This window comes from Mesoplodon densirostris, chromosome 5, assembly GCF_025265405.1.
Source record: "Mesoplodon densirostris isolate mMesDen1 chromosome 5, mMesDen1 primary haplotype, whole genome shotgun sequence".
NCBI lineage: Eukaryota > Metazoa > Chordata > Mammalia > Artiodactyla > Ziphiidae > Mesoplodon > Mesoplodon densirostris.
In genome coordinates this window covers 83,231,284-83,259,179 of record NC_082665.1, presented here as the reverse complement: position 1 = coordinate 83,259,179, position 27,896 = coordinate 83,231,284, and the positions used below count along the sequence as shown (strand labels likewise).

General features: G+C 38.5%; 1 protein-coding gene across 2 annotated transcripts in view; it reads right to left on the bottom strand.

The window, feature by feature from the left end:
- The window catches only part of GFM1 (G elongation factor mitochondrial 1), a 42,937-nt gene extending 20,304 nt beyond the window's left edge, over window positions 1-22,633 (bottom strand). Inside the window, exons 1-11 of one of the 2 annotated variants that reach the window (XM_060099070.1) lie at window positions 22,419-22,633; window positions 20,600-20,752; window positions 19,607-19,739; window positions 18,949-19,153; window positions 16,862-16,978; window positions 12,863-13,013; window positions 9,144-9,298; window positions 8,489-8,573; window positions 6,039-6,176; window positions 4,159-4,260; window positions 2,455-2,511 (exon numbers count right to left, since the gene is read on the bottom strand). In XM_060099070.1, coding sequence (XP_059955053.1) covers window positions 2,455-2,511; window positions 4,159-4,260; window positions 6,039-6,176; window positions 8,489-8,573; window positions 9,144-9,298; window positions 12,863-13,013; window positions 16,862-16,978; window positions 18,949-19,153; window positions 19,607-19,739; window positions 20,600-20,752; window positions 22,419-22,523 — 1,401 coding nt within the window. In that variant the 5' untranslated portion in view covers window positions 22,524-22,633. Of the gene's footprint in view, window positions 1-2,454; window positions 2,512-4,158; window positions 4,261-6,038; window positions 6,177-8,488; window positions 8,574-9,143; window positions 9,299-12,862; window positions 13,014-16,861; window positions 16,979-18,948; window positions 19,154-19,606; window positions 19,740-20,599; window positions 20,753-22,363 lie in introns of both variants that reach the window. The other variant, XM_060099071.1, reaches the window with a different exon arrangement.
- Between the last annotated feature and the right edge of the window lie 5,263 nt (window positions 22,634-27,896).

Here is a 27,896-nt window from a genome sequence, read left to right as displayed (position 1 = left end):
TTCCTTAGATGTAACTTCCTTATGTGGTAAGCAGAATAATGGTCTTCTAAGGACATGCCCTAATCCCCCCAAACCTGTGACTGTTACCTTACATGGCAAAGGGGACTTTGCAGATGTGAGTAAGGTTACAGACTTTGAGATGGGGAGATTATCATGAATAATCTGGACGGGCCCAATTTAATTGCATGGGCCTTTAAAAATGGAAGCTGAGGGACTTCCCTGGTGGCGCAGTGGTTAAGAATCCGCCTGCCAATGCAGGGGACACAGGTTCAATCCCTGGTCTGGGAAGATCCCACATGCCACAGAGCAACTAAGCTTGTGCACCACAACTACTGAGCTTGCGCTCTAGAGCCCACACGCCGCAACTACTGAAGCCCATGTGCTCTAGGGCCCGTGTGCTGCAACTACTGAGCCTGCATGCTGCAACTACTGAAGCCTGCATGCCTAGAGCCTGTGCTCCGCAACAAGAGAAGCCACTGCAATGAGAAGCCTGTGCACCGCAATGAAGAGTAGCCCCCGCTCGCTGCACATGCACAGCAACGAAGACCCAATGCAGCCCCCCAAAATTTTTTTTAATAAAATAAAATAAAAATGGAAGCTGAATGAAGAAGGGTAGTGGAGAGATGGGAAGAGGGAAAGAAGAGACAGGAGATATTTGAAACATGAGAGGGGCTCATTTTGCTGTTGCTGGCATTGAAGACAGGAGGAAGGAGGCTATGAGCAGCCTCTAGAAGCTACAAACAGCCCTCAGGTGACAAGCAAGGAAATGAGGACCCCAGTCCTACAAGGAGCTGAATTCTGCCAACAATCTGAGTAAGCAAGGAACTAAACTGTTCCCTAGAGCCTCCAAGAAAGAAACAACACAGCCTTGCCAATACTTGATTTTAGCCCATTAAGAACTGCGTCCGAATTGTGACCTACACAACTGTAAAATAATACATCTGTGCTGTTTTAAGCCACTAAGTTTTTGCTAATTTCTTACAGCAGCAATAGAAAACTAACACGCCCCAATCACCAATATTAACAGCTATCACATATGGCTGAAGATGTGTTATGTGTTTTGTATACTTTATCTTAAATTCTAACCACAAGGCTGCACGACAGAATTATCCATGTTTTACAGGTGAGGAAACTAGGTACAGACAAGTTGCTCAAGTCCACAGAGCTAGCTGGGCTTGAATCCTGGGTTAGTCTATCTCCAGTCTTTTCCCTTTTCCCTGCACTAGCCAGGGACTCTCAACTTACTAGAAGATCACCCCTGCCCCACTACTGAGATTCAGGGTTTTATGCAGTGATTTCATTATTTGATGTATATTAATTCTCCAGGAAGCAGACAACCCCAAGACACCAAAAAACCTTTTGAATATTGATGTGTTTGATTTCCCTCCATGATTGTGAACTATCAACAGTTAAATGTCTCACATAATCTCTAGAGTTAGGAATAAAGAAGAATAATATCTTTAACTTCTAGTCCTTCATCTTCTGAAAGGAAAAGCAACCAATCTGGCAAAGTACTTGGAGCAAACTGTGGCATCTCACTGTGGTAAGGTGTAAAGCTCGCCTTCCAACTTTCTGAGACAGAGTGACTGGACGTTTCCTGCCACCTCAACATTCTCTTTTCTGTAATGAGAAGGGCCTGGAAAATCTCAGTTCCTCAAAGTAGATGAAGTGGTTGCTGTTAATATAGCCACAAGACAATAAATCAGAATACGTTCTGTAAATGATAGTACCCAGATGACAAGAGATCACAAAATGTTCACTCAGTGCATGAATGAGTTAATGTCAATATATCACACTAAAATGATTGTTATGAATGTAACTAACTTAAGAACTAAACAATTATGTTTCAAGATCAGAACTAATTCCAATGACAAGCAATGCAAATGCAGAACCTATTCAAGCAGTTTTGGCTAAAAAGCTAAATGACATCAAATCCAATCATAAAACTTTATATTTGAAAGTGAGTCAAAACGGTCTTATTTGCAGGCCTTCCATGTTATATTCAGACATTTACTTCATAACTACCACAGATGTAGAGATGTATTATAATCCATGAGGCAATTAATCTACGCAATATTTTAATATACTTTAAAGTGAGGTTTTTCTGCAACTTAGGACAAATGCCTCAGTTGCCTCTTTTCCATCTCTTATGATCTGAATCTAGGAAGTTACTCACACTTAACACTCCAGAGCCAATGATATACCTTTACTATAGTAAAGAGTTATAAAGCACAGTCTCATGAATACTTTACTACCATCAACTTCTTCAAATATACTGTGAAATACTTACTACTAATAGACTGGTAAATTTTAAAAGGTGATCTGAATACCAAAAGAGGAAACAGAGACCATAAGACTGCTGGTTATCACAAGACACCATATGCACTGTGGAGACAGACAAAAAAAAGCTCAAGTTTTTACTGTGATATACTGAGCGTTAAATCAAACTCCTACCTTGTTAGAAGGCTTCATTGCTATTGAAATGACAGGATCAGGAACATGAATTGACTCCTAAAATATTTTTCAAAGAACAGAGAAGAATTCAAATACAGTACCATATGTGTCAGGGATGGATTAATTTTAATGTTCTCCTTTACAACAGAACAAAAGACAAATACTAGTCAACATCCTAGGGTACACAAATATATCTTGGTCTGTTTTTCCTTAAATAAATGAATATATTAACATATAAAGGTGTCCACTTATATGATCTCCTCCCTCCCAAAATAACAAAAATAAAGCATCTATTTACTTACTTAACTGTTTAAGACTCTTAAGTTTGTTGACACTTTCAGTTTAACATAATCATTACGTATAATGAATTCAAATGCTGAGATGTGGAATACTTATTAGCTTGTGGCTACATCTGCTATAGCTATCTTCTGATAAGTTATTTAATCAAAATATACTGCCATCACTGATAAGAGAAGCAGAGAAAGGGACTAGATTCTTTATGCATATGATATCTCATTTAATCAGTCACAACTCTGAGAGGCAGATATTATTATCCCCATTTTACAAATAGCATTAAAGGCTTTGCAAGAAGAATAACTAACTTGGCCAAGGGCCAGCAGGTAGCATAGGGCAGAGGTAAGACTGACCAGGGTCTATTTGCCTCAACGCCTGAGTACTTCCCACAACCTCCAGTCCCTTCATATTGGTAATGACAAGTTTAGAAAAAGCCTTATCAATAATACTTATCAAAAAGTCCCCTTATCTAGATCCCCCCAAAACCTTTACAGATTTATGATTTTTGTAGTATCCTAACTCCACATGTAAAACCATAGACATTAGAGAGTACTTTATACAAAAAAGCTAAATTATAAAATTAAGAATTCATCATATGATACAGGAGCTATTATAGTGCTCATCTGTTAGGCTGGACCAGTTCTTTAAACAACCCACTGTAAATTCCTTCACTGCAAATCACCTACCCCCTGTGTACTCATATTTGTCCTTTACTGAATGAATTCAGGAGAGGGAGCACCCTCATGAACACATGGTCATACTGTGCAAGAGCCTGCTGTCCTGTGGGGGCAAAAATGGGAGGAGTAAAGGGGACTGAAAGGCGGGAATTCCCCGAGCATGCTCTTCCCTTCAGTCTCCCTCAGTGATGAAAAGGGACCTATGAGTTCCACAAGGCAGGCTGTGTACAGTAAGTTGGACTGTCTAGTTGCATCCTGCCTGCAGGGCACGGTTCCGTTCTGTCATGCTGACCCTGGAGTCTAGCCAAAATGTTACAGCCTGATCTTACAGTTCTCTAGGGGATTGAGGGAAGGGTCCAATCTCCAGCTGTCGAGTTAATAAGGAAGGAGCACTTGGCTGGGACTAGCCTGATGATGGTGACAGCAATTAGAGGTGTGCCCACAATGGGGAGGCAGCTCTCAGGGTAGGAGTCAGCGCTACACATGCCAGGTTACCTAGTGGAGATTTTCCCTCCATGCTAAACCTTGGAGAATGGTGGAATGATTTTACCAAGAAAAACCAGGTAAGTGAGCTAACAGAGCACTTGTTTAGTTGACATTAAAAGAGCCACAACCAATCTACACTTGATGCCCCTGGCACTCAATGAAAACTTCTGTGGTTGTTTTTCTGAAGTACTAAAACATAGACTTTTGAAACGCAAGTGATAAACAGCTTTGAAGTTAAATGACTTACCATAGAAAGGCCACTATTATCTTTGTTTGTGAACGTGTCCCCGCTAGCACAGTCAATGCCAAACAATGCACAGATGTCTCCGGCAAACACTTCCTCAATATCCTAAAGAAAGAATACGATATTTGCAAGTAATACAAACCAGGACATCATAACTAAAAAGTAATTGCACAATAAACACAATGTACACAAACAAACGTGGCAGAATCTCACCATGAATTCCACAATGAAGGAACTAGATAGAATCAATGCAACACCAACAATCAACCACAGCAAGATATACCTTCAACAGGGCCCTTATTTAAACCACACCTCAACTGACAAGATTTTACTTTAAATGGAAACTCCGAGCTATGGCATCTTTACTTGGAGGATCTGCAGTACTGACAGAACACAGAACCTCATGGTTCTAAGGTTATTTCTACAGAATTAAAAAGCATGTAGTATAGAATGGATAAACAACAACAAGGTCTTACTGTATAGCACAGGGAACTATATTCAATATCCTGTGATAAACCATAATAGAAAAGAATATGAAAAAGAATGTGTATGTATATGTATAACTGAGTCACTGTGCTGTACAGCAGTAATTAACACAACATTGTAATTCAACTATACTTCAATTAAGGAATAAATTTTAAAAAGATAAATTCAAAAAAATAAAAAATACAATTCTATCAGAAAGAAAAAAAGGAAAAACAAACAAATAAAAAACATGTAGTACTATATGTGCTGCCACAGTCCAACAATGAGATGTGTATGACAAAGGCATACAAGGAAAACCTGCAAAGGAAGTTTTGGAAAACAAAGGCAGGAGAATGGAGTCTACTGTACTTAAAATAATCTTAATTTCTCACAGATGCAGGCAGTTAAAAAAACACAGGAAATCTAAGAATAAAGCATTGGTGCCTCTAAACTTCCTAGTTTTTTTATATTGACAGTTCATTAATAACAGCTGTGGCTGTGAATGAGCAAGTGTGTGTGTCTTGCTTTAACGGTTACACAGCTGTACGGATCTCCTAGCTTCTGGCCCACGAAAGAGCTGTGACAATCACTAATCCCTCTAGCCTGCCCCCTGCTGCCTATCTCAAAAAAGAGCAATGATGTCTAATTTTGAAAGACTGCCTATTCATTTTCCAGGAGATAAAAAAGTTATGGCCACTGAAAATTTCTGAATGTCGTAACATTTTGCTTAGACTAATAAATTTCTCTAGGAATATAGAGCTGAATTGAGAAAGGGTGCAAGAAGGAGATAACCTCACACACTTGGTATATCTGCCAAGCCTTAACCCTATGGACCACAGAAGGCTAGGGCAGATTGAGAGCCAATTCAAGAGTTCAAGCCACAAGCCAAAGTTTATCTCCCAGACTAGACCTTCAGAGGTTTTAAATGCTCAGATGAATTCTGGCATCAATATGGCCCTTCTGGGGGTTGGTTCTACTTCCATATTTCAGGAAGTAAATCTATTGAACAATGTGGGAAGTTACGTATGAATTTATTACTCTCATTTACCTTTGAGAACCATAGTTCCACTGTCCTAAAAACCTATTATACTCTTCGTAAGGATAGCTCTTGAGGAAAGTGCTGAATCTTGTGCTCTGAATCTTAGGGAACTAATGTCCCTTTTCCTCAACCTTGGCCACTGAGGAAATACAGCTAACTCACAAATGGTGGTTTAAAATGTGTTCCTGACATGTGCTAATTTAGCCTACATCAAAGTGCCACATGAGAATTGTAGCCCACCTAACTAAAAAGGAAGAAGCTAGGAAAACACATTCAACTAGAAGTGATTTTCTTGTGGGGCTCAGGATACCAAGAAGGTAGATATATTTCACTTGCATTAGAGAAATTTCTGATCTCACAACAATGCCCAGATACTCACCTCCATCATGTCGGCATGCATGTGAACCAGCCGTTGCACCCGTACTTTCTTTCTCGTCCTCGTATTATAGATGGTATCACCCTTCTTCAACTGTCCTTGATAATTTCGAACATAAGTTAACTGTCCAAATCGACCTGCCTAGAAGTCAAGATTGGATAAGGTCAGAAAGAATAAAAAAGAAACACAGGAATCAAAATTAAGAGAAAACTTCACAACTACCTTCAAATATCTGCTATCAGTTTTAGTAGTACACTTATATACATGCTTCAGTTTGTTGTCATAAACTACTTTAATACTAGTTTTGAATATAGATAAGTTAAATGGTTGTTCTTTCCGGTATCAAAATCCAAGATACTACTTTTGCTTCCTCTAAGTTATTAGAAAAAGTTTTAAAATTTATATAATAAGGAAGTTATTCCATAAGTTCAGTTTAATACAAGAAGACATAAAAATAAGGTATAATTATTAGAAAGACAACAATGTTGGAGAAACTAACATTGATAGACTACGTGTTAGAGAAACTTTGAGAGTCACCTGGAAAGCTATACAAATAAGAGTTCTGTAAAGTGACTGAATATAAAATGAATAATCAAGGATCATTTCCTCCTGAATAGTAACACTAATTTATTAGGTAAGTATTTAAAAGTTGCCAATTCTTCCCATGTTAATTTACAGGTTTAACACACTAGCAATAAAAATCAGAAGAGGAATTTTTAAACATTTTATTAGTGACTTTAATATTAGAAGAATGGATAAAAATAGAAAATAACTCTGAGTGATGTAAGAATATATTAAATACTCCAAAATATAAATAGTATAAAACTAGCACAAATTAAACTGAACAGCCCATAGGGTATAGTATAAATATCTAAAAAGTTTAATTCATTTGTCAATAGAAGATAAAGGACACATGACAATCAATGAAAAAATATAACATTGTTCAAAAACTGGTAACGACAATTGGTCTTCTATTTGAAGGCAGAGGAAATACATTTAGATCCTACCTCACAGCATTCAGCAAAACAAATTCCAACTGGAGTAACAATGAAAAAAACAAGAAACCCCAACACAAAAAAGTAGAAAGAAAAGTAAATATTTACAAAATATAATCAAAGAGGAAGATTTATAAGGTTAAAAATGAGAAAATGACTAAAGACAAAGACTGATATATTTGTCTATGTAAATTTTAAACTGCAAATTGTTTTTTAAAAAGCTTTATTAGAGAAAGGCTCGTACAAATAAGTAAAACACTTTGACTCTAATTTTAAAAAAGGAAAGACAAAAGAAATAAAGAGGCAATTACAAAAGAGGAAATACAATCCCATAATGAATATATGGAAAAATGTTCTCTATTATTAGGAATTAAGGCAAGATGAAGTATTAAAATACTATTTTCATTTATGAAATCAGTAATGATTTTTAATAAATAATACTCAATGCTGATAAAGATTCATTGAAATAATCTAACATATACATTAATTCTGAGAGTATGAAAGCAATATGGCAATATAAACAGTTAAATATTAAATTATTTCATACCTGTTACTCAATAATTATAATTCTGAGGATCCTAAGAAAAATATTCCTAAATATATATTTTTAAAAGCTTTATGCATAAAAATTGTCACTGCAATGTTATTTCTACTTTTTTATTTAAAATTACTTTTTCTGGTTTTAGAAGTAATAAAAAGCATATTGTAAAAATTTAAAAATAAAAAATAGGAAAAAGCCCCCCCAATATAATTCCATCCCAGAAATAACCACTCTTTAACACTTTCAACTTATCCAACTTTTTTCCCACTTAAAATATTATACACAGAAGCAATAACACAACAAAAAGCACTCCCAGTCCCCAAATCTTGGTTTCTAATACCATTCACAATTAAAAGAAATCAGGGCTCTTAGAGAATGGCTGATTCTAGGGCTGGGGCAGGGAATACACAACATAAGCCTGGAGCATCCTGTAGTGCCAGAAAGGAAGGAAGTATTCAAAAAAGCAAAATACGGTGGAATGTCTAAGGGGCACAGAAGCCAAGTGAAACAGCTCCAATGGCCAAAACTGGTCAATCTGGCAACAAAATAAGTAACATACCACTGGATAACTCAAAGTACAAAATAAATATCCATGAGTCCATACTGATAAAAATAAATGATTGAATAAATAAATATATGGGGAGAAAAGACAATTATCCTATACAGAAGAATCTCAAATAACTTACATAGATACTGCTCCCTCAAGGAGGAAGAAAATAATTCCCAGCCCTTCAGTGTGGGCTGTGCCCAGGAACCTTCTTCTAAAGAGTCAATATGGAACGGGGTAGAGGGGAAAGTAACTTTACAGTGGAGAAACCTGTAACCAAATATTTCCTAAGAGTCATTTTATAATAGGAATAAAAGCCTAATAGAAAATTTCTACATATAGCAGTTAAATACATTAGAAAGCAACTTACCTCCAGTTTAAAAGCCAGGCCTACAAATGGATGGGAATTGTCTCTTTTGGGGTTCATTAAGATTTTGGTTTTCTCTTGTGAGTCACTTAAAATAAAAGAAATACACATTTATGAGATGCAATATTTGATATTTCTTTTATATCAATTTGTTTCATCAGAATATTATCTGAGAAGAAGCACATGTGCAATAAACACTCCTGGGCTGATTCATAAGTGAAATTTCACTGAAAGGGATCAATAAGAATAACTTTTCTGGCCTTAATTACTGCATTGTGACAGGACAAGAGCAGAATAAAAAACACAAAAATAGTCTGGCAGAAAAAGAAAAATTATCAATGAGAACTTCAAAGTTTTTGTTTCTTAAAGCATTAAAAAAAATACAATTGGTTCCAAATGAGTAAATTTTTTAATGACGTAAACTTCGATAATGAAATAAATCATATTTCTAATTTACAAATAGAATATGATATGGGAAGGTATAATAAATATTTTTCTCTATGCCAAAATTGTTACCCAAATAGAAATGACATTGATTTTTGTAAATTATGGGGAAAAACCCACAATCACAACTACAAGAACCATCCTTAAATACTTTCCCAGTGCACAAATGTTAAAGTCTTTGTGCATAAATTAAAAATCAATTTCCAAGACTTACTCCTGATTGAGAATAGCATAATTTTGGACTTCAGATGGATTTGGGAGGTATTCTAAAACAGCATCTAAAAGAGGCTGAACTCCTTTGTTCTTCAAGGCGCTTCCCAAAAAGACAGGAGTAAATGACCTATTTAGAGTGGCTCTTCGAATTGCGAGCTACAAACGAAAAAAAATAATGATTAGTTTATCTTAAAGTTACATTTTGTGTTTCAGATCAATTACAAAGCGACAAATGAATGAAATGAATTGATACTCTTTGGAGTACTGGCTCTGGTGAAGACTGGAATCAGGTTCTCTATAACTTAAGATCAAAAAAAAAAGAAAAATGGCTATTTAACTTTCAACACTGCAACTGCTTTCAACACTCCTGGAATGTTACTAACTTTCAATTTGGCAAAAAAAAGAAAAATATATATATATACACACATACATAGAAAATAAACACACACACAGAACAGTGTAAACAGTATGTTAACAACTGTGTAAAATAGAGGGAACAGCAATACACACACACACACACACACACACACACACACACACACACACACACACACACACACACACACACACACACACACACACACACACACACACACACACACACACACACACACACACACACACACAGTCTCTGGAAAGATACACCAGAAACTATTAACTGGCAACCTGTTTTAGGGACAGGCAGAGAACTGGGCAGATGGGAGCCAGGTGGGAGACTTTTTCCTGTGTACCTTTGTATACTTGTTAAATGCTTAAACGATATGAAAGTTTAAATGATATGAAAGTTATCACCTATTAAACAAACATTTAACTGATTTGTTTTCTTTTTTTAAAGGACATACATACAGGAAGCCAAACAGTACAAACTGCTCATAAATTAAGGGCCATGATAGTAACAAGGTTCTAAAATAATGACCTCCTGGTTGTGTCCCAACCCCTCGTGCAAGCACCGTCCGTGTGTCCCAGCCTCATTCCTTACTGGCTACTGGCTTCAGAGGGAGCAGTGGACCTTTAGCTCTAGCAGCTGGAAGAGACCAACAGCAGTGCTGTGCTGTGGCCACAACCCACCACTGCAGAAATATGCAGCTGCATACAATTATTTCTCAGTCCTCAGGAAAAACAGAAAACTAGTTATCCTAAAAAGCTTAAAGCAAAACATTTATAACCACAATTTCTATACATCACAATGAAAAGTAGGATAACAGCTGAGCACAATAAAAGGAGTATAAAAAGGAGAAAATAGGCATGGTAAGAAAGCAATTACTATTTGGAGCTATCTTAAAACACTTGCCTTTGCTGTTGCTAGGAACCAGAAATGGCTTGGTCACTAATCACTTAGGCTACCCTAGGCCACAAGGTCATGTCTTTGACTTTCCAACCCTCCCTATATGCAACAGTAGGAACATATGAATGTTACCACGCTTAACTTTACATCCATTGAATAGAGAAACACATGAGGGTGGTTGATAAATAGAAAAAAGGAGAAATTAAAGCTAACCCTACACTAGCCTAACAAAAGCTTTATTTTCCGGAAAATTTCCCTTACTTTTATAAGAATCACATTCACACTTGAAAACCCTTGCCTTTCCACTGTCCCTAATAATAATATACCCAACAACAACACAGAAACTAAAGTACACCCATGTATCCTGGCAGAAAACAGTAAACATAGCAGGGCTGAAACTGTCCTCCTTATAAAGGCCTGCTTGCAAGGCTGGGCCCCTGGCTGAGGCCTGGGGATCTGGATTTCTGGGAGGTTCCCAGCATTCCCAGAACTGGTAAGACTGGTTCACTGTGCCTATACTGCTGTGCAAACAATGTGATGTGTGCTAAACACCTACCTTCCTTCTGGGAGTCTGGACTTTGGTACATGCTAGGCAGGGGGTGTCTATGTGACCAGCCCCCAGTAAAACCTTGGCCCTGAGTTTCCCTGGTAGACGTCATTTCACAGGTGCACTCACACCTTTCTGCGGGAGGAAACAGGCAAGCACTGCAAGACTGCACTGGATGCCTGGGAGCTTACCCCTGGTTTCTTCTGGACTTCACCTCATGTGCCTTTGCCCTTTGCTGATTTTGCTTTGTATCCTTTCACTGTAATAAATCATAGCCATGAGTGTGATTATGTGCGGAGTCCTTACTCCTAGTGAATCACAGAATCTGGGAGTGGTCCTGGGAACCCCTGACATAGATCGAAACCTAACTCTCTACTGTGGTTCCTGGGATACAGTGCTTGACTTTAATTAAGGCCCAGACCTATACTTTCCTACGTGGTGTTCCTTACTCATCAGAGAGCTGAGGTGATAAGGCCTTTGTGAATGGTAAAGAACTCAATGGTAAAGAACTCAAGCTATGAGATATATTAGTAAGCATCTCAGCTTCAATAGGGTTCTTTCCTTGTGCATTTGATCTATAAACTCCCTGAGTGCAATGTCTTACACACAATAATTACTTATCTGATCTCTGCTAAGGGCACCAAGTGGTTTGGCAAAATAAATATCAGTCTTTTTATGATTTTTATTTTTATGATAAAATATACATAACAAAATTGACTATCTTTACAATTTTTAAGTGTACAGTTCAGGGGCATCAAGTACATTCACATTGCTGTTACCACTATCCACCTCCAGAACTTTTCACCATCCCAAATTAAAACTCTGTACCCATTAAACTTCCCATTCTTCCCTCCCCCAGCCCCTGGTAACCACTATTCTACTTTATGTCTCTGGGAATTTGACTACTCTGGGTACCTCACAGAAGTGGAATCATACATTTGTCCTCTTACATCTGGCTTATTTCACTTAACGTAATGTCCTCAAGACTCACGCATACTGTAGCATGTATAAGAATCTGATTCCTTTTTAAAGCCAAATAATACCCTCCATTGTATGAATATACCAATTTTGTTTATCTATTCATCCACTGATGGACATTGGGTTGTTTCCAACTTTTGGCTATTGTGAATCACGCTGCTATCAACATTGGTGTACAAATATCTGAGTCCCTGCTTTCAATTCTCTTGGGTATACAGAAGTGGAACTGCTGGATCATATAGTAGTTCTAGGTTTAATTTTTTTTGAGAAATCACCATACTGTTTTCCACAGCACATGCATCATTTTACATTCCCCAGCAATGCACAAGGGTTCCAATTTCTCCATATCCTCACCAACACTTATTTTGTTTTTTAAATAATAGTCATCCTAATAAGTAAAGTGGTATCTCATTGTGGTTTTGATTTGCTTTCCCTAATGATTAGTGATGCTGAGCATCTTTTCATGTGCTTATTGGCCATTTGTTATCTTCTATGGAGAACTGTCTATTTACAAACTGAATACCAGTTTTAGGCAGGGAACTTCTCTTTATTTTTTAAGAGCTGAACAATCAAGTAAAAAAATCTATACAGCCTTCCAAATAGTACAACAGGGTACATTTCTAATTTATCTTCTTTCTTCTTAATAAGACTATGTCCAAGAGGTTGGCAGTGTAAGAATCTTTTTTCCTAGAACTATGACTCCTTTCCCATTTTACATAACTCACTACTTAAAAAAAGAGAATAATGTGCCATGTCAAGTATTTTTTTAAGAAACCAATTATGTTAACAACTTTGCTCAGATTTCATTAATAAAACCCCTGCATAAAAGCACCATGTCCCCTCCCTGCAAAAAAAAAAAAAAAAAAAAACCCTCTTTTTTCTTATTAAGATTAGTTTTGAGAGCACTTGCCTTTAAGTCAGAAATTGAGGGAATTTTTTCTTCCAGAAACATCTCACCAAGTTGCTCATCTGAATTAGCAACACATTCAATCAGCTCCTGCCGGTGGTCAGCTGCCGCTGCCCTGAATTCTGCTGGAATTTCCCCATATCGAACAACCTGACTAAAAGTAGATATGTTTTATTTTGGTACTTTAAGAATATTCAGTTAAACAGTAAATCAACTATACTCCAATAAAGATTAATTTTAAAAAAGAATATTCAATTAAACATATAAGCACCAATGAAAAAGATAAACTAATGGCCAAAATATGTTTTTAGATAAGAGCTCTGATATATTTGCGTTACAATCACAAATAAGAAAAATGTGAATCTTTAAAATTCAGAATAGTGGGCAAAATACTTTAAACAAGCAAAGCAAACTGCTCAAGGTTATACTACTAGTAAACAGATGAGCCATGATTCAAAGCTAAACTGACTCCAAAGCCCATGAGTACAGTTGACCTTTGAACAACACAGGTTTGAACTGCGCAGGTCCACTTATACACGGATTTTTTTCAATAAACATGCAAAAATATATGTGTATAACACTGTATACAAAACTTGTATTGAAGTGGACAGCCTATCATTATGTAGGAATAAGATAAGTGATATTTAATATGAAATTAATATGTTAGTTTTCTTACTGTTTTATAACTTTGCTTTCAAAGAATTATATCACCATACAGTATGCCTTTCTCACATAATTAAAGAAACTGTGTATCATCACAGGTAAGTAATTTTTTTTTTTTTTTTTGCGGTACGTGGGCCTCTCACTGCTGTGGCCTCTCCCATTGCGGAGCACAGGCTCCAGACGCGCAGGCTCAGCGGCCATGGCTCATGGGCCCAGCCGCTCTGCGGCATGTGGGATCTTCCCGGACCAGGGCACAAACCCGTGTCCCCTGCATCGGCAGGCGGACTCTCAACCACTGCGCCACCAGGGAAGCCCACAGGTAAGTAATTTTTTTAAAAGTCACAATGCTTCCAATACTGTATTATGAATATGATTATATGATATGCCATAAAAAATTCTATAACGACTCATTCATTAGCATACAGACTAGGCTACTGCATTACATCAATTACACTCGGCTCCAATAAAGCAATATAGTGCTGCTTCTTCCTTACCAATGTATGAATTGTTATATCTGTATATAAATATGAATTTCTTTTCATATTTTATCTTTTCATTTTTGATATCTAGTGTTAGTAATACATATAACATCTACAGTGCTTTGACTCAAATAAGATAATACTGATGTAGGTATTACTTTCCATATTGATAAATACAGTACAATACTATAAATGTATTCTCTTCCTTATGATTTTCTTTAACATTTTCTTTTCTCTAGCTTACTTTATTGTAAGAATACAACAGGTAACATACAAAATATGTGTCAATCAACTGTGTTATTGGTTAAGGCTTCCAGTCAACAGTAGGCTATTAGTTAAGGTTTGGGGGAGTCAAAAGTTTACTTGGATTTTCAACTGCACGGGGGGATCAGCACCTCTAACCCCCACATTGTTCAATGGTCAACTGTACTTGAAAATTCTATTAACCAAATTAATCAGAATATCACAGTCGGGACATCCCTGGTGGCGCCGTGGTTAAGAATCTGCCTGCCAATGCAGGGGACACGGGTTCGAGCCCTGGTCCGGGAAGATCCCACATGCCACGGAGCAACTAAGCCCATGCGCCACAACTACTGAGCCTGCGCTCTAGAGACTGCGAGCCACAACTACTGAGCCTCCGTGCCACAACTACTGAAGCCCGCATGCCTAGAGCCCGTGCTCCACAACAAGAGAAGCCACCACAATGAGAAGCCTGCGCACTGCAAGGAAGAGTAGCCCCCACTCGCCGCAACTAGAGAAAGCCCGCGTGCAACAACAAAGACCCAATGTAGCCAAAAATAAATAAATAAATAAATAAAATTTATTAAAAACTCCATGTATCCGTAGTTTTCAAAATCTTAAAAAAAAAGAAGAATATCACAGTCTCTGACAAGCAGGATTAGAGACTTGACTATTCCTTTTCATTAATAGCCATTTTTAACACAGAACACTCCATTCTGTAGTTAAAAAAAAAAAAAAAAAGGGTTACTAATTATGACACACTCTTCAACCTTGACCTCAGTTCTCCGTCCCTCTAGGGGCCAGATAGGTAAGAGTCACAAATAAAATACAGAGAAATGGATATACTTGATATTTAGAAACATCAGTCTTAACATTTTTAAAGTATTTCTTTAAAAATGGAATCTAATGTCGAAAAATAACAAGCTTTTCAAAAAACACATTCCTGAAAAAAAAAAGGGAAATTGCAAATTATTTGCAATTGCAAATAATTGCAAGTAGTCAGAAAATAATTCTTATTGTCCTAAAGAATGCTCTTCACAGCCTTCAGAACTTAATTTCTTCCATTCTGGCAAGCTCCCTGCTTCTTAGTCTTTCAGGTCAGAATCTTCTTTTCAAAATGTACATACCCAGTGGTCTAGGGCTGGGAAAGGGGGCAGGTATGTTAACAAGTTCCACCTGGGCTTCCCTGGTGGTGCAGTGGTTGAGAGTCCGCCTGCCAATGCAGGGGACACGGGTTCGTGCCCCGGTCCGGGAGGATCCCACATGCCACGGAGCGGCTGGGCCCGTGAGCCATGGTCGCTGAGCCTGCGCGTCCGGAGCCTGTGCTCCGCAACGAGAGAGGCCACAACAGTGAGAGGCCCGCGGTTCTGATGTACAACAATGTTTAAAGCCTCTGCTTCAGTAGACAGAAACGTGTGCCCTGGTAATTCTGGGGAAGCAGATTTATTCATTTACTTAAAAATATTTTGAGTCTCTATTTTGTACCAGACAGTTCTAGGGCTGGGTACACAGCAGCGAATAAACCTGATAAAAATCCTTGTCCCTTACATTCTAAGGAGTGAGAGATAAACTTTGGTGTCATTACTTAGTTGTCAAACAAAAAGTAAGAGTGAGAAATGCCTTGTCCACTGAATAGGCCTGATCTTTTCCCTACCTACTAGACGATTGATAAGGATAAATTCTATACAGTTAACTGATCACAATGCCTTTCACCCACCTGCCAGACCAGCAATCTCAGTTCCATAGCAGAAAAAGGAAACCCCTAATAAAGGACCTTCGGAGAGAACTGCCAGGCTACTGGGTCCACGCTTCAGAACAAAGGTTCATTTATGACTCCCCAAACTGTCTAGAATACTGCCACTCAAACTGTGGTCTGCAGACCTGAAACATCAGCACCACTTGGGAGCTTTCGAGAAATGCAAATTCCAGGCCCACCTTACAGCTACTGAATTAGAATCTCTGAAGGTGAATCCAGAGATTTGTGTTTTAGTAAGCTCTCTAGGTGATTTTTCTGAATGCCATGGTTTGATAACCACTGCGCAGTCACAATGCTTTGTATGCAAAGGTCTCTTCAAAAGTTGGTTGACAGACCAAAACCATGTCAAAAGTTACCAATTTGTTTTTTGTATTGCCTAAACCACATGTATACAAGTTTTAACTTCTTTTATATATTAATCTTTTTATTTTTGTAATCCCATGAAGTAGGTAAATATTTATGATCCTTATTTTCTTCCCAGTTTTTATAATAATACCCAGAACATAGTAGCTGTTCCAGAAAAGTCTACAGAATGAATGAATACATGGATGAATGCATGAACAAGTAGAAAAAGAGATATTACATCACTAGCCCAAGATGAAGGTCTCCTTTCACCACACCGTGTATATCATAATGCAATATAAATATATCATCCAAAGAGTAACATACTCTCCCTTGGAATGAATACTAAGCAAAATGGGAAGTAACTAGGATTAAAAGCATTAAAACAAAATCATCTTAGAGGATATTCTTCCAGCCACATTTCAAAAAGAAGTTTATATTTAAAGCACTCATCCTTTTCCTTCTCTTTGATACTTTTCAAAATATAAGATTTTAATAGAATAGTATATTTTTAACACTTACCCAAAGTCTCCATCAAAATAGATGGCTCGTTCCTCAATAAGATCTATAATACCTTTAAAATCACCCTCCAAACCAATGGGTAATTGCACAAATGCTGCATTATGACTTAGTTTAGACCTGAAAAACAAAAATACATGTTTACCCCCTTTTTTCTCCCCAAATCCCTTTGAAATGACAAAATAAATATAAAAAGAAATCAATGGCAGATCTGTGGAACTGACCAGCAGGTCAGAGCAGAGGATACAAAAGCATTTGGGACAGACTGACAGCCAAACTCACTGTGCTCAGGAAGCCTCAACCCTATTCGGGCAACAAAAGGAACTGTAAGATACGTATTTTCCCATCAGATCCCCAGAATACCCTGGATCAGAAACAGAAGAGGGGAAAACAGGTCATTGAGTGGTTGGCCAGGAAATTAAAGGATGGTAGGATAATTGTACCCACATCTCATTCTTGGATCAGCTGACTCTAGTGAAGCTGAGTATAGCTATCTGAAAAGGAAGTTCCTTAGGGGGAAAACCCTTAGAGTGGGTATTAAAGTCAGACACTCATCATCGGCCTGTACCCTCAATCAGGCACAACCACCGAAGAGAAATTACACTCACTGGCAGGGATTTACACTCAAGTAGAAATAGGCTCTAGCTAACTATGCTCTAGATTCTAGGTACCCATCTATAACTATGGATAGATAACTAAGAACCACCAAATATCTGAAGGAAATCAATAGCTTGAAAGAAAGGTGGGAGCTCAAGAAATGGTACTAACCTCCAAGGAGAAAGTTACTAGAAGAAAATAAAATGTAAAGATCTAAAAAGGAATTACCTCTATTAATAAAGATGTCACAATAAAAGGGAAACTTTATAGAAATTAACTACATAACTGCTGGGATTAAAAAGAACAAAAAACAGGCTAAATAACAGAAGGGATGCAGATGAATACCAGATTAGTGAGTTGGAAGACTGATCTCAAAAATTCTCTTATAACCCAGTGAAAAATTAGAAGGAGACAGAAAGTATGAGAAAGTATGGTAGAAAAGTTAAGACACAGAGGCCAGATTCTGAAGTTTCAAGATCTGTTTAATGGGAGCTACAGAATGAGGTAATAAGTAAAAGGGAGTGGTGCAAAGAAAGAACCAAAGTAGTCAAATAAATGCTGAAACAGAATCTGCCTGGAATTCAGGAAAAAACTTGGTGCAAAGAGACCATCTATTGCCAACCACGAGTAAAATATAATTAGAAAAAAAAAGTGAAAACGTTTCGTTATCCCAAGAAAGTATTACAAATGCCCAATAAAGAAAAATTTCACTCTCATGTTCTCCAAAACATCACTTCCATCAGAGAGCATACAGCAATACTGTCAAAGTTCCTCAACACAGTATCTTTCGTCATCAGACACATCACTCTTAGTCTCTCCACTACCACAAACCTTACTGCCTACATCCATCAGTTCTGCCATGTGAAACTTGGGTAGGAACTCTACCGCTACATTTACAGATCTACAAAAGGTGAAAAGTGAAACTCCAACTCTTTTCAAAGGCTGTGTGAAACACGTAGTATTGTACAAAATGTAAAATCATATCAATACCACTGGGTTATGTCTGATTCAGAAAGGAAGTACTGCTGTTGCCTTAACAAATATGTTAACAAATAAAAGCAAGAGAATATAGCATACTAATTTAAGTCATTAATTAAAATTCCTCAAATGAAGGTTAAAACTGAACATAATCCTCTAGGTTTGTCTAAATAAACGCACAGTACTTTTAGAATCTACCCTAGATTTTAACTTCTCTAATTAGAGCAAAACACTACAAATTGCCAGATGGTTTTCTGAATTCACCTTCAATCTCCCTAAAATTTAAGTCATATTTCTTCCATTTTACAGAGAAAGTAGTTGATGAAATCGTATCACAAACCAAACTATGGAACTTAGTGTTCCATTTACTATGATAAGTCATACACATAGATGAATTTTAAAAAAGAAAAAAAATTTAAGGGGATAAAAGCTTAATGACACTGAATTAACTGTCCTTCTGGATGTGAGGTTTGTCATCCGGATCATCACCCCCGCTCTGTTCTAAGGTTCAGTACCTCATTTGCTGCAGGGCCCTGGCTGGGTTGGAGCCCATTCGGTCGAGTTTGTTAATGAAAGTTAGAAATGGAACACTGTAGCGCTTCATCTGACGATTAACAGTCATGGTCTGGCACTGCACCCCTCCAACCGCGCAGAGAACAAGGATGGCACCATCCAGCACCCTCAGAGCTCTTTCAACTTCTATTGTGAAGTCCACATGCCCTAAATGAGACAGAGAACTGTGTCAGGGTCTTAAAAAGCAGTATGAATTTTTACAACATGTACAAGTAAAAGTTCTTCTATCTCTGATCATTACATTAGTCTTCTAATTAAAATATGAACTCCTTAAACCACCAATACTGTTTACTTACCATAAGGTTCAGGGGCTCAACAAAATTACTTCAAAAGATACTAGGGCATGGGCATCTTTGGAATCAGCTGCAACATGTAAAAGGCAAGAACATTCCTATTCACAATTTCTTTGCACTATTTTTCAAAGAAACCACTTAAAGATGAAGTATTCTAGGTCCCAAGTCAGATTTCTCTAATAGGGAATTCACAGTCACACTTTTGAGTATTATTTGATACTCAAAAATGAGCTAGATCATGGTAGAGGAAAGAACTAAATATGCCACTGCCAAAACAAGCTGCAATAAAACCAAGAACTTAGCTTACCAGGAGTATCTATAATGTTGATATTGACATCTTTCCACATGGTATAGGTGGCCGCTGACTGAATAGTGATTCCTCTTTGTCTTTCTAGTTCCATGGAATCCATGACAGCACCAACTCCATCTTTACCTTTTACCTAAACACAAGCACAGCAATTCAGATTTCTCTGTCGCTGCATTCCAAGAAGGAAAGAAACCTTCACAGGTGGAACCAGAACACAGATAGTTAACTGATGCAATTTTCAGAGAAACCTAATCGTCAAACCATATCATCTCATGTAATAGAAAACTGATTACAGGTGTTGCCCTCTATTAACCCTAACCCTTTTTTCATTGCCATTTTTAGCAGCTGCTACCACTGAGCATTACCTGGTCTTAGAGCCATCCTTGCTCCCTCTGCACTGTTCCTGCCCACCAGCCCTGTGTTAGTCTGTGAGTAGATGTGCAGAGAAGAGATTTTTCCCTGCTGTGTTTCTTGTGAACTTTGAGGTCTGGGTGGGAAGAATTCAGCTTTTAAAGTCTGTGATTTAATGAGATGATCTTCATCTGAAGTAACATTTTTAAGTGGAGAGTTGAATTACTCAATAATATGTAATGTCTTCAGGAGAGTTTCAAGATTTTCTAAAATAATTCTTTCCTGACATATGTATTTTTTAACTATTAAGCTCATTTTAAACCCTTTTTCCACTTAACATTATAAACACCTCTCCATAACATTTAAAAGTATGTAAACATTATTTTAATGGCTGCTTAAGGGTACATCATACTGATTTAACATTCTTAAAAAGCAGCCTACTCAGGATACCCACAGTGATGGTCTCTAGAAAGATTCCTCAGAGCAACATTTCAAGCCAACCTGATCTATCCATTTTGTGACTCTGATTAAAGATCCACTGTTACCATTCTTTTAATCTTCCAGGTTTGTGAAGTTTCTTAAATCCTTATAAAACAATTAAAACCAAGGTCAAACTAATGGAATCAACCATGAACCACATACCTCATGCATTTTTGCAATTCTGCCAGTGTAGTAAAGCACTCGTTCTGTTAATGTAGTTTTCCCAGAATCAATGTGAGCTGAGATTCCAATATTTCGTATCTTTTCATTAGGTATCACCCTTGATGAACACCATCGGCAAATCTTCCAATTAGCCTGAAAAAATAAGAGAGCTCAATTCAATGCACTTTTCATGAGAAAACAGTGGACAATTAGAAAGGGTTTAGTGGACATCTTTCCTCCGAGAAATCTCAATGGACACAAAATGTCATATGAGATTGTCTGAAAAGGCAAAAGAAGGAATGTCTCAACCTGCAACTCCTGTAACCAAAGAAGAGGCTGCAAGAGAGAACAGAAAAGACATACTCTTAAAAATAAATAAATAAGTCAGAAAAGATATATTCAAATTAATTAATTAATTAAATAAAAGGGGACAGATACTTTTACCGGATGGCACAGGTTTGAAAATATACACTGGGGCTGATAAAATCAGAAGAACAGCTCCCAACAACTACTTTAATAGGAAATATAGTTTTTACTCTAAATTTTACTTTGATTTTTCCCCCTTCCTCCTTACTGTAGTTCACAGCTAGCAAGGATGCTTGAGGACTTATATGCTCTACGCAGTGGTGCCAATAGCTTCAAGGCAGCCCACAAAAGGTCTCTAATTCTTTTCCACCCCAAAACAATTAGTAACATTAAAACAACAACAACAACAACTTTATTTTACTCTGGTGGTGATGGGGAATCCTGCATTTATGGAAACAAGACACAATATAAATCTCTCTCTATAGGACTGCCCATCCAAAATGCACTGCAGGGGCTTCCATGGTGGCGCAGTGGTTGAGAATCCGCCTGCCAATGCAGGGGACACGGGTTCGAGCCCTGGTCTGGGAAGATCCCACATGCCGCGGAGCAACTGGTCCCGTGAGCCACAATTACTGAGCCTGCGCGTCTGGAGCCTGTGCTCCGCAACAAGAGAGGCCGCCATAGTGAGAGGCCCGCACATGGCGATGAAGAGTGGCCCCCGCTTGCCACAACTAGAGAAAGCCCTCGCACAGAAACGAAGACCCAACACAGCCATAAATAAAATAAATAAATTTTTAAAAAAAGCAAGGTCTGACAATGAGAACTGAAAATTAAAAAAAAAAATGCACTGCAGCCACTTCTGGGAAAAGGGAAGCACTTGGAAAACCTGGGTAAAATGGAATCTGGGTGATCAGCACTTGGTTGATTAAATCCCACGGATATCAGCGAGCAAAGCAAAGGAGGTTTGCATGACAGGAAAGGCTCAACTCCTACCTAATCCTAGTCCACTCTGCGCTCCCCATGCCCGCCACAAAAGGCAGACACAGAACCAAAGAAAGGTACTGGGAGGGTCGGGCTCCAAATCAAATAACCCAGGGTCAGCTGAAGGAGGGATCAGTCAAGCCAACGACACTCTGTAATGAAAAGAGCACGGCATAACGAGTCAGAAGCCCTGGATTCGAGCCCTGGACACGCTAATTTTTCCGTTGTCTCGACCTTCACTCCAGTCACCTCTCCTCTCTAAGTTATACCAAAAATAAGAGGCTTAACTGCAAATGGGAGGCCGCCGAACCTCCCAGCGCACCGAGACGCTGCTCATTAATAACCAGCAGCTGTGCAGATACCGAGGGGCTTTTCAGCGCTGAGGTCGACAGCTCACATTCGGAGCTGTCAGTAAGGAGGTGCCAGGGAGGGTAGGAGTGTCACTTCCCCCCACTTCCCCCCTGGCTCCGGACACACCGCAAGGTCCCAGGGACAGTCCGTGGTGTGGTGTCGCCCCGCCGGACTCCACTACCTGCTTCCATTGCCGGCCCAGGGAGGCGGAGACCCGCGGGAGCGGCCGGCTCTCCACAGCCGCGGCGGCGGCGGCGGCGGCGGCGGCGGTTCCCAGCAGCCTCATGGCGAGCGCAGAACAGGCGCGAAGGTCCCGCAGCTCCGGCTCCGCCCAGCAACCAGCACCACTACTAGAGGAGTTCAGAGGCACGCCGGCTACCAGTGCCGGAAGAGCACTTCAGGTGCGAAGGATGAGAGGGAGAGGAGAAAAAAAGAGAGAGAGAGAAGCTTCCGGTTCTCAGAGCCGAGCAGCACCCTCCGCTGCCAGGATGCCCTCTGCCGACTGGGAAGAGGAAGTGCAGTCACTTTGCGGAGCTAATCAGGGTTTTGGCACGCTCCCATAAAGATGCAGCCTTTAAACGTGGTTGTTTTCCCCATACAGCAGAGTGGAGAGACGTTTATAATAGAATTTACGTCAAAAAAAAAAAAAAATGCAGGGCTTCCCTGGTGGTGCAGTGGTTGAGAGTCCGCCTGCCGATGCAGGGCACACGGGTTCGTGCCCTGGTCCGGGAAGATCCCACATGCCGCGGAGCGGCTAGGCCGGTGAGCCATGGCCGCTGAGACTGCAGTCCGGAGCCTGTGCTCCGCAACGGGAAAGGCCACAACAGTGAGAGGCCCGCGTACCGCAAAAAAAAAAAAAAAAAAAAAATTGTTATCTATGCTACTACAGAAATATGAAAAAATAATTGATCTATAGGATGACCTGTAAAGAACGTGGAAAAAATAATGAACTATCTACAAGTGCTTTTTCTCCTTTCAAAATGTTCCACCTTTGTTCGATGTTAAAAATTATATGTCCAGTCCATATAGAAGATAGCATCCTTGAGGATTCCACTTGGATCTCTTAGAGGCATCTCGAACTTAATATGTCCAAAAAGGAGCTAATGATCTTCCACCAAAACCTTCTTCTGCAGTCTTCTTCATCCGATAAGTGGAAACTCCGTTCTTCGAGTTGCCCAGACCAAAAATGTCACTTTGAACCACTCTTTGACTCTGCTGGTCTAGTGTGTCAACATATGCTATAGGAACTACGTTCAAAAATAGATCCAGAATCAGCAGCTTCTCTCCACCTCTCAAAGCGCTGCTATCTCGATGGAATTACTGTAATAGCCTAACTGACCTTACTGCTTCTGCCCTACGACTGCTCAGTCTATTCCCAGCACAGTAACTAAAGGGATCCCTTTAAGCCTGGCCATGCCATTTTTCTGCTGAAATCACTCAGTGAATTCACCGTTGCTGTCATCTCTACTTTTGTGTAGGCTTGAAATTCTTCATAACTAATTTTTTAATCTGAAATTTTTAATGACCTTAAAAATTTAAATAACTAAATTAAAAAAAATTAACCTTCAGAGTAAGCACCTACAATACAAGGTCTTGCTTGAGCAGCCACACCAGTGTAGCTCTACTTTACTTGCTCGTTTTCCTCCCGACACATTGGCCTCCTTGCTGATCCTCACGTGACCAGAGCCTGTGTTCTCCTCCGGATACCAGCATGGCTCTTTCCCTTACCTTCTTCTCTCTGTTCAAATATCCTCTATCAGTGAGGTGTTCCCTGACCAACTCTTCTAAAACAGCAAGCTCTTCCCTATGTTCCTGCACTGCTTCATTGTCCTTCAGAGCTCTTCTTAGATACACCCAGACATTTTACATAGCTGTCTGTTGTCTGACTCTCCCAATGAGAACGTAAGTTCCACAAGGACAGTGATTTGGTTTTGTTAATTGCTGTACCCCTTGCTGTGCTAGGTGCTCAATAAATATTTGTTAAATGAATAAGATCAAATAAATGGAAATCAGAGTAAATTACAGGATACAAGGAAAGAAAAACCAGGGATTCAATGATGAATTTTGTACTTATTTTTTGTATATCATCCATGTATTAATTTTTAGTATTTACTTTGATGAATCAATCCATTGATGTTGAGTACTTTTTTTTTTTTTTTTTTTTTTTTTTTTTTTTGCGGTATGCGGGCCTCTCACTGTTGTGGCCTCTCCCGTTGCGGAGCACAGGCTCCGGATGCGCAGGCCCAGCGGCCATGGCTCACGGGCCCAGCCGCTCCGCGGCATATGGGATCCTCCCAGACCGGGGCACGAACCCGTATCCCCTGCATCGGCAGGCGGACTCTCAACCACTGCGCCACCAGGGAGGCCCTGATGTTGAGTACTTTTAAGTAAACTTTTTTATTTGTAGGCTTTCAAAAATTTAGTCTTTATAAGCCTGTGTATTTGTTTAAAATATGTAAATTAAATAATAATTATGTAAATAGTAATAACATTAAGGTTTTACTTTAAGATATAATTATGTTAAATAAAAAAGTGTATCTAGGGCTTCCCTGTTGGCACAGTGGTTAAGAATCCGCCTGCCAATGCCAGGGACACGGGTTTGAGCCCTGGCCCGAGAAGGTCCCATATGCCGTGGAGCAACTAAGCCCACGTGCCACAACTACTGAAGCCCGCACGCCTAGAGCCCGTGTTCCACAGCTACTGAGCCCACGTGCCACAACTACTGAAGCCCGCACGCCTAGAGCCCGTGTTCCACAAGAGAAGCCACCGCAATGAGAAGCCCGCGCACCGCAACGAAGAGTAGCCCCCGCTCGCCGCAACTAGAGAAAGGCCGTGCACAGCAATGAAGACCCAACACAGCCAAAAATAAAATAAATAAATAAAATAAATAAATTAAAACAAAAGTGTATCTGTTACTTTTGAAATTACTTTTTGAAATTACCACTTTAACAAACTAAGTTTCCTGAAGTAAAAATTCATACTCATTGTCCTCTGTGTGTATATATACATATATTCATATTTTTCTGTAATTATTATACCAAGTATATTCTTAATTATTTTTATTAATCACCACTTTTAACCAAAGTAATAAACTTGTTTTCTCCACAGAGGAAACTAGAGGACAAAAGGCCAAGAACTGTCTAGCTAAATTTTTATATGAGTACACATTATAGATCACTTCTGTTAGGTTTTAAAGTGGCAAAATACACATACATTATATCATTCAAAGCAGTTACACATTCTGTTAATTCATAGTCATTTTATAACATATAAGAATAAAGATAAATTCAGTGAATGTCCTGATTCACTGCAGTGAGGATCTAGGTCAAACCTCAGGAGAATCTCCAAATTGTCCTAGCCCGACTAGACTAAGACCATTGCCTTAGTCCATTCAGGCAGCTATAACAAAAATACCATAGACGGGGTGACTTGTAAACAACAGAAATTTATTTCTCATAGATCTGCAAGGTGGGAAGCCCAAGATCAAGGCTCCAGGAGATTTGGTGTCTGGTGTGTCCCACATCCTGGTTCATAGGCAGCCAACTTCTCACTTTGTGGGCACAAGGCAGAAAGGGTGGAGGAGCTCTCTGGGGTCCCTTTTACAAAGGCATTAATCCCATTCATGAGGGCTCCACCCTCATAACCTAATCGCCTCCCCAAAGCCCCACCCCCAAACACCATCACATTGCCACACTCAGGGCACCATCTGATACCAATGTGCTCCTGCCACTGCCCTGTAACAATAAAAGATAATGAAGTCCTAAAGATAAATAATGAAAACCTATCACTGAGACTGAAAGTTACCAGGAAAATCACTAAAGTAGCAAGGAGCCTAAGTTTTCAACTTGGACTTATTGTCAAGGCCACATTCACCAAATAGCTAATATCCGTACATTCCCCAAAGACCCAGGGTTCCAGAAAGATCAGTGGTTGTCAATAAAGAAAAAGTAACATGTGAACTACAAGCTATGGCGAGCCTTCTTTTTTATACTAGTTGACTTCAGAATTAGGATAAAAATAAATTCTGAAAAAAAGTTAATTTCAGCATCGTGTGAACATAAAGAATTAACATTTAATCTCCAGATGTTACATATTTTGTAAGTGGCCCCTTAGGAAGCACTGTGGCATAGGAGGAAATATACATTTAATTCAATTTTAATTTGATTTCTATGGTAAACAAATTGAGATGAAAAAAGCATCTATGAATTCTCTGCTCTATAATGCATAGAAGTTATACTGTTTTAAGTACAATTATTTATTAAAATGTGTTTTCATATTTGAATATAATGATTCAAGTTAACATCAGTGTAATAATTTAGGCAAAAGGAGAATAATTACAGTGTCTACTGGGATTTTGCTCTATCTAGGGAATTTATGCAAAAGTGTTATTTCAAATGGATGCCTTATGATAACTTCCCAGTATGTAATAGTATGTTATTAGTATACTAAATTATTCATAAGAGGAAAATTTTAACATCTTTAATACTTGCTCAATTACTTTCCATTATAAAAATGAATTGACACATATGCATCTTATTTTAGTGACTAATTAAAGGCATGAAACACCGACTAGTAAAATTAACAGGGTATGATATAGAAAATTAGAAGAGTATAAGCACAATCATACAATTCTACTTCCAAAGTTTAAAAGGGAAGATATTAGGATTATAGAGTGATAATCGATTCTGTTTTTTTCCCCCTTGAAACAACAAAAACTTAAAAGTTAAGATTTTATATTCTCACAAACTTCATGCCTAACTTTATAAAAACAGATTAATGCTCGCATTCTAGAATGAAAAAACCCAAGAGCTGAATTTTTAAATAGTATACTTAAAAAGGGAACAATTGAATTATTAAGTACCTTGCTCAAACACACTTCACCTAAGAAATTTTGAGACAATCAATCATTCAGGTTTGCAGAATACCAAATGCATTTTTCTAAATGTCACAAAAATGCTGAGCAGAGTTTCTCCAAGGACACTCCAACTTTAGAATGTTAACTGTGGAGATAGATTAAGCTGTCTGTGAGAAAGGAGAACAGAAATATGCTACCTTAAGATGTTAAAGAGAAAGGTCAATATAAAGTCTGACGAATGTTGAAAATGTAACACAGAACAAAAAACGAATATACTGTATAAAGAAATGATAAGAAAATTCATGCATATTAACAATTTAGTCTCTTAGAAAAGGAACTATTTGATTATTCTTTATGTTCTTTATCAAAATAATAACTAATTTTTTGTAAAAGAGTACTAGTATAGTTTTGCTTTATTTAAAAAATTCTTTAAGCTAGCTGGCTACATAACACATTATAAAATTTGAGCTAGATATATATATATATATTTTTTTGTGGTACGCGGGCCTCTCACTGTTGTGGCCTCTCCCGTTGCGGAGCACAGGCTCCGGACGCGCAGTCTCAGCGGGCATGGCTCACGGGCCCAGCCGCTCTGCGGGGGCACGAACCTGTGTCCCCTGCGTCGGCTGGCGGACTCTCAACCACTGCGCCACCAGGGAAGCCCTGAGCTAAATAATTTTAACGTTTGTTAACATCACTCTATTATAGTGTTAGTAAAAATTGAGACTATTTTTTTTACAGTTTATTCTTTTAACTAATTTTATATGATAAAACAGCTGTACATTCAATCTTGAATATATAGGG